The sequence below is a fragment of the Montipora foliosa genome, chromosome 2 (genome assembly GCF_036669935.1).
Source record: "Montipora foliosa isolate CH-2021 chromosome 2, ASM3666993v2, whole genome shotgun sequence".
NCBI classification, from domain to species: Eukaryota; Metazoa; Cnidaria; class Anthozoa; order Scleractinia; family Acroporidae; genus Montipora; species Montipora foliosa.
The window spans coordinates 61,157,303-61,167,302 of NC_090870.1; the positions used below are offsets into that span (position 1 = coordinate 61,157,303).

The 10,000-nt window shown below is 38.8% G+C and overlaps 2 protein-coding genes across 2 annotated transcripts in view; one reads left to right on the top strand and one right to left on the bottom strand.

Moving 5' to 3' along the window:
- Nucleotides 1-10,000, top strand: part of LOC137984468 (protein C10-like) — a 236,392-nt gene that overhangs the window by 217,077 nt on the left and 9,315 nt on the right. The gene's annotated exons all lie outside the window — the stretch shown is intronic.
- The window catches only part of LOC137984436 (transcription initiation factor IIB-like), a 20,626-nt gene that overhangs the window by 7,319 nt on the left and 3,307 nt on the right, over nt 1-10,000 (bottom strand). Inside the window, exons 4-8 of the mRNA XM_068831612.1 lie at nt 8,646-8,747; nt 7,907-7,993; nt 6,577-6,706; nt 4,818-4,927; nt 3,501-3,595 (exon numbers count right to left, since the gene is read on the bottom strand). Of these exons, the coding sequence (XP_068687713.1) occupies nt 3,501-3,595; nt 4,818-4,927; nt 6,577-6,706; nt 7,907-7,993; nt 8,646-8,747 (524 nt within the window). The remainder of the gene's footprint in view (nt 1-3,500; nt 3,596-4,817; nt 4,928-6,576; nt 6,707-7,906; nt 7,994-8,645; nt 8,748-10,000) is intronic.

Genomic DNA, 10,000 nt, shown 5'->3' on the forward strand with positions numbered 1-10,000 from the left:
TCACAAGCTGTACTTGGATTGCACGCTCCATAACCTTGGAGACTAGGGGCAACACGGATATAGGCCTATAGTTACTTTCTTCGGTTCTTTTACCGTTCTTGAATATAGGCGTAACTTTCGCTTCTTTAAGTTCAGGTGGAATTTCGCCAGTTGAAATAGTCAGATTAATAATATAAGTAATGGGTTTGGCTATCACAGAAGCTGCATCCTTTAAAAGTCTTGCAGACATTCCATCTAGACCAGTAGCTTTCTTTGATTCTTCAGTTCATCACAGACAAACATTTCGTTCACTTCTTCCATAGAAAATTTGTTATTTACTCTTGGTGTTAGTGGCTTTATGTAAGTGCTTAGTTGAAATCGTTCACACAGTTTTCTGGCGATGGAAGTGAAGAAGTGATTGAACTTTAATGCAGACAAACTGCCGGTTTTTGGCACACCGGCATTTTTCTTGTTTGGCATGATTTCTTTCAGGATTTCCCACATTGTTTTTGGGTCTTGGGTTTCTGTTAAGCGAGAAGAATAATAATCCGATTTTGCTTTCTTCATTTTCTTGCTAACGGTGTTTCGTAAGCGCTTGTATTTGCTCCAGTGCAGTTCTTGATTTGTTTTGATCGCTTTTTTATGATGGTAATCCCTTTCTGTCATTAATTCTTTTATACTTGATGTTAGCCATGGAACTGAAAACCCGCGAACTCTTCGCGTGGCAACAGGCGCATGTTTGTCAGCAACTGTCAAAAAAAGATCTTTGAAAACAATCCAAGCTTCATTTGACGTTGATTCCATTTCGAGAATATCCCATGGGATCTTATTCAAATTGTCGCTAAAGAATGCAGGGTCATAATTTTTATAATTTCTGCTCTGAATAATTTTAGGCGGAGGGCGCTTGATGTTGTGGAGTTTTCTGACTCCGAAAATAGCACAGTGATCAGAGAAGCCGATTGGAATAACACCGCAGGTGTACAATTCTGGTCTTGATGTTAGAAATAGGTCAATTAAAGTTCTAGTCTCCTCAGTGATTCGAGTGGGCTTGGTGATTGTTTGTTTCAGATGAAAAGATTTTGTTGTTTGCTGAAAATGCTTTGTCGCAGAAGTCGGGTTCAAATAATTCAGGTTAAAGTCTCCAATAAGAACAATTTCACCATCATTTGTCAGAACCTCTGAAATACGCCCGAAAATTTCGAGACTTTCCAGAGACCGACCCCACTCGTATTATGTTTAAGAAGTACTTATTATTTAGAAACCTAAGCTTTAAGGTTTAAGGTTTCTAAATAATAAGTACTTCTTAAACATAATACGAGTGGGGTCGGTCTCTGGAAAGTCTCGAAATTTTCGGGCGTATTTCAGAGGCATAAAACCTTGAAATTGGGTTGTTTCTTCGGGTCTTGTAATCTGTTGACAGACCAGTTTTCTAAAATAAGAGGATCGGACCGGACCGTTTGAGCGACTTGATATTTTTGGATCAACCGAATAGGCGTCTCCGCTCCAACGCGAATGACGCCTTGCAACTCCACAGACCAGTGTTTAGAACTAAGAATTATAGTGGTCGCGCTTTTACTACCTGCGCTCCATCTGTCGAGGCTTTTCAAATTCGGCTTACAACATTTTTCTTAAATTCTAACGTTCGATGTATGTTTATGAATTATTTCTTTGTGATCTTAAGCCCAATTCACACGGTATAAACTAACCTAGGTTCGAACCGAGTTCGCCCCTACTTTGTTCACACGAAGAAGTGCAGAAAACTGATTGTTTTCACGCATGCGCATTTGATTCCAGAACAAGACTTCGAATGTAGCAATAGCGACAATATGGCGGACGACAATTCTTTATTCATGGTGGCGATTCAGGGCATCCAACGATAATCTTCGGTGAAATATGTGTTCGGGAGAGTCAAACTGAGTCAAACTGTAGTCCCTTACGTTTTCGGAAAGGTTATTTTTGCAAATTTTCGCGCTTAAAAAGTAAAAAGGTATGAGCAAATGGTTCGCTGGGAAGTTCTTAGAAAGTAACGTTCAGCTGGCAATTTCTGAAATGAGGATTTCATTCCCTAAAATTTTCGGACACTTCAATTTTCCGCTAAGATATCCGAACAGATGAAATTCGTCTAGGTGAAAAGAACATCTCTTTAGACAGTCTTTTATACATTACAAGGAGCCTAGAAATGTCACTCAAAGGCTTTTGGCTTAATTTGATCGTTGGGTGCCCTTGGAGATTTCGAGGCAAATCTCGTCACCTATTCGACACGTTGAATATATTCGGAAAAAATGGCGGCATGAAATACGCAAACGCAACGCTCGATGGCTAAACGTACAAGCGCGCACGTGTGAAATTAAAATTAACCCGGGTTCGACCCAGGTTTGCGTTCACACGACACTTCTTGAAAAAAATCGTAAATGGTTTGAACCCAGGAGTCATATCATAATTAAGTAAAGTACGATCGTCCGGGTGAGTGTAGTCCTGAGAAGGACTGTTTGAGATGACATTGACTGACGTTTCGACAACCTGAGCGGAAGTCATCTTCAGAGTCAAGACTTCAGAGTCACTTGACTTTGAAGATGACTTCCGCTCAGGTTGTCGAAACGTCAGTCAATGTCATCTCAAAGAGTCCTTCTCAGGACTACACTCACCCAGACGATCGTACTTTACTTAATTACTTCTTCAAAAGTAACCCAAGTTCAACATCTAAACCAGGCGGAATCCGGGTTAGTAACGTTCACATGACGATAACGAACCCGGGTCGTACCTAGGTTAGGGCTTAATACTTTTCACTTTGAATACTGTAAGAGCGATGAGATTTTTATGAAATGCTCTTGGGAATAAGCTATTATTATTAAACTATTCGTCGAAATACCGGCTTCAAGATCGAGAATCCGGTGCCACCACACCCAACACAACTTCACAAATCGTTACGCCAAAGCGCAAACGCAGTCGAAAGGAAAGTTTCCCTCTTGGTAAGTTGGCAAGATTCTCTGATTTGAGTGATGTAGAATATACGAAATGTTCTTATATCTGACTTGTTGAAATACATGAGAGTTGGAGATCACCACAGTCAAGTAAGGCCCGGTTCAAGCCTCGATGTTTTCCAGGCTTTCTTCCTCATCTGCTTAAGTTTCTGCTAACTGCAAAGTATGGAAAGCCGTAACTTTCTTGTGTAATCTTTATTCTTTTGGTCTTGTCATAGTGTACTGTGGTAACATTATTATGTGGTGTGGTTTTTGTCATTATGTGACGTGCTTTGTTGGTTATATTACGTGTTGTGTTTCCATCATGATGGAAACACAACACGTAACCATCAAACCTCGTCACATACACGTAATGACAAAACCTCACCACATAATGACAAAACCACACCACAAGACAAAACTTCAAGACCGAAAGTATAAAGATTACAATAGAAAGTTATGGCTTTCTATAGCGAAGATCTCCAACTCTCATGTATTCTCTAATTTGCTTGTTGCCTTATGGTATTGATTCATGACTGAATTGGAAGAACCGTTACTTACCCAGGTACTAAATCTAAATCAACCGCTTTACGGGCAATATGGGTAGCAGCCTTCTGTACATTTGACGGCAAACCGAGATTGGAACAAAATCGAGACTATAATGAAAAACAACAAGGATAACATAAGGATAATGTGTTGTTCGGTCGTGCATGCAAAGAACCTAAATTCATCAGTTCATCCCGAGTTCAGTTGTGTCTGTACCAGTACTAAGTGCTTTATTCCACAGGGAGGGGAGGGGGGGGGGGATAGGAAAGACACTAAAATTATTATATTCCCATCTTTTTCATTCTCGATCCAAGTTTGCGTATTGAAGGCCGGAAGATCAACAGTAGTGACGTCTACAAGGAGAAATGACCAAATACCCAGTTTTCCGGAAAACGTGAACCTGAAAACAGGGAATTTAATATTGTTCTCTGTCTTCAACACCGTTTCGCACATTTCAGATCAGGGATAGTTCCGCTCGTCTGTAAATGTTGAACGAAGAGGACTAATAACAAAAATAGTTTACACATCGTTTTCGACCGCGATGCCGTCGTAGATCTTACGTTCTCCATTTTAAATAATATGTACAAGTATGTACACTTTCACTGAATTCGAAACAAAACTACTTATAACTTAAGAAGGCCGGAAGAACAACGGCAGCAACGTCTACAAGGTGAAATGACCAAATAGCCAGTTTTCCGGAAAACGTGAACCTAAAACGGGCACCGGTGGCTCAGTTGGTTGAGCGTCGGGCTGTCATGCGAGAGGTCACGCGGTTCGTTCGAACCCCGGCCGGATCAACACTCAGGATCTTAAAATAAAGTGAAGAGAAAGTACTTCCATTGTAATTTCATCTGCAAATGGTAAGACTTTCTCAAGTCTTCTCGGATAGGACTATAAACCGTAGGCCCCGTCTCACAAATATCTTCTATGTACATAAGTTCCCTGTGGGATGTTAAAGAAGCCACACACTATTCGAAAAAGAGTAGGGAATGGAGTCCCCTGTGTCATGGCTGTCCTGTTCTCTCCAGCAGAAGTGGCCGGCTTAGCAATGATGTCTCTAAAAAGGCTTACGGTGTGAGGCCACCTAAGCAGAAACAGCCATAAGTCAAAAAGGGACTTTGCCGAGTGCTGCAACATGTAGATGTAGATGTTATGGGAGTGGGTAAATGATGACGTTGTGAGAAATTTTTCGTTTTTCTATTTACAACAGCTTAATTCGCTGCCAATCTACACTGCCTAAAAAACATCCTGCAGTACCTTACAAACAAATACAAAGTGTATTTACCAAGCTTACAGTATGTTAAACAATGATCTGAGACTTCTTTTAAATACCATGAAATCGGCCGTTGTTATAAGATCCACACTTGTTTCCAGGGCCTTCAGTATTAACTTGAAACAGCGTCCTATTTCTTTCTTGGAGATTTTGCTTATTGCACAGATTTCTGGAAGCAAAAGGACGCCGAGACAGAGAGTTGTAATAAAGAAGGACAAACAAGGATACGCACCGAAGCCAAGTTTGTTTGGAGATGAAGAATCAGCAATATAGAGCTCTTATTACAACATGTTTTCGAGAGTAGAATTACGATAATAGTATAATATCACCCAGCGTTGAATATATGATAATCATAATTACATGCGATATACACTGGTCTAAGTCCCAGGACTTGTGGTAGCAGATAAAAAGAAAAGACATAAAATAGTCCATGGACAGGATTTGAACACGGAGCTTTGGCTTACAGGAACAGCTTCTATTCACTATCCTTTAATATTTGTCATTTGCTGCCTGGCATCTAGAATAGGATCACTATAATTCAATGATTAAGCCTAAGCGCTGATTTCAAAATGGTTAGCTTTGTTTTAAGTGTGGCCTGACCTTTCTCGTTAGTTGTCTAAAACAATTTGTTAGCGAGTGTTAGCGCACGTTTACAGCCCGGTCTTATCACAAATAAATTAGATTATTGTGTTAAAAACGTTTGGCGAAGCAAGCGGCGACTCGGTGGTTTAGTGCTTAAGAGCGGTGACAGGTATGCTAATAACCGTAGAATCGAGTCCCGAGTCCGGATATCTCAAAAGCGAAATGTTCAATTCCCATAATTCCTTTCCAACTGTCAGTGTCATGAAATAATGATAATCGTATATTCAAAGCCGGTTGGTACTATCTGAAATTTATTAAAAACTGGATCATTGGATAATGCAATTCGAGAGTTTTGATTCGCTAGGCCATCATGGGTTATGAGCCACTATACCATGATCTACAAACATGGCACGCATATGTGTGATTTTTTGGGCCTTTTTATTTTTATTGTATGAAGGGGTAGTTTCTAAAGAAACTGTGGTGCTGCGTCGGTGGGGAAGTAGTATACAAAAATTTGGTTTTATCAACGGAGTTGATAATGTAAATTGGCCACCGTACAGAGATTCTAAAAGCTGACGTTTCGAGCGTTAGCCCTTCGTCAGAGCGAAGGGCTAACGGGCTTCGCTCTGACGAAGGGCTAACGCTCGAAACGTCAGCTTTTAGAATCTCTGTACGGTGGCCAATTTACATTATCAACTCTGTTGATAAAACCAAATTTTTGTATTTTTATTGTAGTCTAGTTTTCTATATTTTGGGGACTTTTTTAATAAAACAATTATTCCACTCGCGCTTGTTGGATATGAGATGATTATATCATCTCATATCCAACAAGCGCGAGTGGAATAATTGTAAATCGGTAATAGCAGTGTCAAGAATGAGTTACTTATTTGGAATGTTCTGTGATGACAATATTTTCAAGAATAAACTGCTACTGGCAACAGAATAACAGGTGGGAGCCCCAACTACTTCAGGATGAGAATGGTTCCCCAAAGAAGAGCTGTTTGCAAAACTATGTAAGCCATTGAAACTGAACACAATTTGGCAGAAGTTGAGAGTTCTCACCACTTCTTCTTCAACCTTGTTTCCAAAAGCTATTCAAATTTATTTAGTTTCCAATCGCCTAGTACCGTACTTTGGTTCATTCTGTAAATTCTCCTTGCCAGCAAAACAAAAGCTTTTCTAAAAGGCAGTTGTCCAATTTGAAAAAAAGGTAAATGAGCTGAAGGTGAAATCAACCTTTAAATGTCCTGGGCACACCCTCCTGTCTGCAGGCAATGTACAAACACGCAGACGCAATGGCATCGTTGCTTCTGCCTTTTAGACTTTTCTGCTCATGAACTTGTTTAAAAAGCTGATTGGCACGATCCTAGGAAACAAAGACAGTTATTCCATTATCAACTCCTTCTATCAACTGAAATAATAACCGAAATGAAAGTTGGAAAGATCATCGCAGTTAATTCAGCAACTTCAGCAGTTGCAAAGGAAGGCTTGAATGGCATTCGAACTCATGATTGTGTGATTGTGTTGCATTTGCTCTACCAACTAAGCTATAATAAGTCCATTGGGAGCTGGGATGAGCTAGATGGAAGGGAAAAATTGTAGTTTAATTGGTGAAGCAAGCATAAATCAAGGCTGGCTTTCAACCGTTTCACGGAATTTGCTCACTTCTTGCCCAGAAATTGTGGAAAGGTTACCTAAACACTTTAAGCATGCCCGGGTTCTGCAAAAGCTATAGTGCTGACAAATATATTGGAATCAACTGCTCTCCAATAACTGCCATGATTGATAAATTTTATTTCTTAGCATTAGTGTCAAATCTTTCGGACATTTAACCATCTCTCACTTGCATTCTCGTAACTGTGTTGTGGTTTAATTTCTTTCGTGTTTAAAATTTTTTTTAACCACTTCAATTTTGACTTAAATTTCTTTTAGATTACGATAATGAATATTAGACAAAAAAAATTAAAATTGAACTAGTTTGAAAAAAATTAAACCAAGAAAACATTTGAACCCTTTACATCTATACTTCCCAGGACTGACAAGTTTACGAGTCTATTATTGATATCATATCAACCGGTCCAATTCTATCCAATTTAAATTATCTCTGTTGTGGTTGGCGGGCAAATTTAACTTAGAATGTTGATGAAATCAAACTCTTTAAGAAGAAACAAAGTTTAATGACATTGCATCCACAAAGAGTTGGTCACTAACTTTAAGTGCTGCCAAAAAATGTCTTAAAGCACCTTACCAATTCTGGCTAACTTGCCCTTCCTTTTACAAACCCCTGATCATTGAGGTCCATAACAAAAAATAATACCCAAGGCTTCTGCCTAAGAAAATTTTAAAGGGGCCCTCAGAGCTAAATGCTGAGAACTTATGAGCCCAACATATGAAGTGAAAGGTGTTGCTGTGAAAAATTAAGGCGCCCAGAGCTATTCTTTGGGAGCCCCAGGCTACCGGGCTCCTGTTAGGCAACAGCCTTGATACCCAGTCTTCTAAAATAATAAATTGAGCCTTGGTATTTTTATTTTAAAAAAATGTAAAACATTCTAAAAGGAATCCACACCTGTATTTTTCTGGGAAGATTTATTCTATCTGCCATGACACCAATTTCTCTGAAAGCATTCATCAGACTTCTGTCAGAACCACTTAACTAACAAGATAAAAACACACAGTAGAATTGTATCAGAAAGGTATTGGAAAACATGGCAAGGAGTGCAACCTCGCTAGAAGCCAACTGTATTTCATGGCTCTCAGTCAACTGTTTGATTTTTCCAGTCTAAAACAAATTAGGAAAAAATAGCAACCTATCCAACTTCAGTACCTTACAAACAAAGAGCCCACATCATTTTGACCACTGTGATGACGAATAAATGTATCGTTGAACCCCACAATATTTAACATCAAAGAAAATGTTTATTTCAGAGAATGACCAAGATAGTGATACAAAGAAAGAGCAAGCGTTGTCTATAATTTCTCACAATCTGATTGGTTTATTTCCCAAAATGATTGTTTCTGATTGAGTCATTCATGTTTGAGAGCTGAAAAGGCATTGCGTGACATGTTGACAAAAGCAGCGTTTCAAGACTCTTACTGATAATGGCAAATTAGCTAATCACATTTTCAGATTCCAAGCAACTGTTGTAAAAATTATTATTAATATTTACCGGTGTGACCCCCCGTATCTAATTTATTTGAAGTACCATGTATTTCTGGCTGCTTTTGGCATCGACCTCACTTCAAGTCTGGTTTGAGAGGCAATAGAGAGCTGCAGCTCAGTTTGACTTAATTTAGTACCAACTCACCCCACTTCTATTGTGATATTTTGAATAGCCATCTGTCTCACTGCCTCCTATTGGTCCCCTTTCAATGACTGTTGACAGGTCTCCACCATCTAATAAGGGATTCTTCAGATGGGAGAAAAGTAAATGTCACAAATGCTGTAAATTTTCATCAGACAACAGACTTGCGAGTTTGTGTTCACAGGTTTGAAAAACCATTCTGGCCACTGGCTAGATTTATTTCACCCTGGGAGCACAACCTCTCTAAACTCACCAGATGGCGAGCAAGAGAGGCTCTGCAGAAATCACATCAAGTCTTTTAAGTCACTGCAGCCCAAGTTTCTGGGCTAGTCACTCCAGGCAAACTGGTTTAGGCAGTGCATAACATCATATTTTTGACAAGGCGAATGTCAAAATCGAGCCTTCAGGTACAAAAATCAGTGTGATTGAGACTTGGCCTAGGGTTGAAATTATCTCCAAGCAACACCTTGTGCATACTCAAGAAAGACTTTACATGATTTCTGCAGAGTCCTTTCTTTCTTGTCGAGTTAAGAAAGGCTCTGCTGGCAGGGTGGATTTCTTTGTGCTGTTAATCCCCATTTTTTGGGGTTTTTAAATAGCTACTGTAACTTGCTTCCAACCAGTTAGGGTTCTTTAAACTGTTATGTTTCTTTCTATCCCCCTTTGGCCCTAAGAAAAACCCTAAGGAATGGGGTCAGTAAGTTTCTTGTTGTTGTTGTTGTTGTTGTTGTTGTTGTTATTATTATTATTATTATTACTACTATTATTATTGAAACAAGAAATATAAGTAACAGAAACCGACGTTTCGGTGCATCTTGCGCCATTATCAAGGTTACAAAGATAAAATGCGGTTTGTGAAAAGGCTAAGTTGAAACGAATTTGCATAAAAGAGTGCCAAATGCATTTTATCTTTGTGACCTTGATAATGGCGCAAGATGCATCGAAACGTCGCTTTCTGTCACTTATATTTCTTGTTTCATGTATTTCTAAATCATTTCTCATAAGATTATTATTATTATTATTATTATGATTTATTATTATTATTATTATTATTATTATTATTATTATTATTATTATTATTATTATTATTATTATTAGTGAAGTCTCTCAGTTCTTAATACAAGTCACATCCTGCAACCTCATTACTTGTCAGAGGATTCTAGCTGTTCCTAATAGTGCAGTCTTCTGAATCCTTTTGGAATTGTCCCAAGTACCCCCACAAAAAAAAAAAAAAAAAAAAAAAAAACACTGGTTAACCCCTAAGGCTTGGGGTAAATAATGACATTAGTTTCTTGTCATTAGTACTAGTTGAAAAAAAGTAGTGGGAGTAAAGTACTCAGAAAATCCCACACATCGTT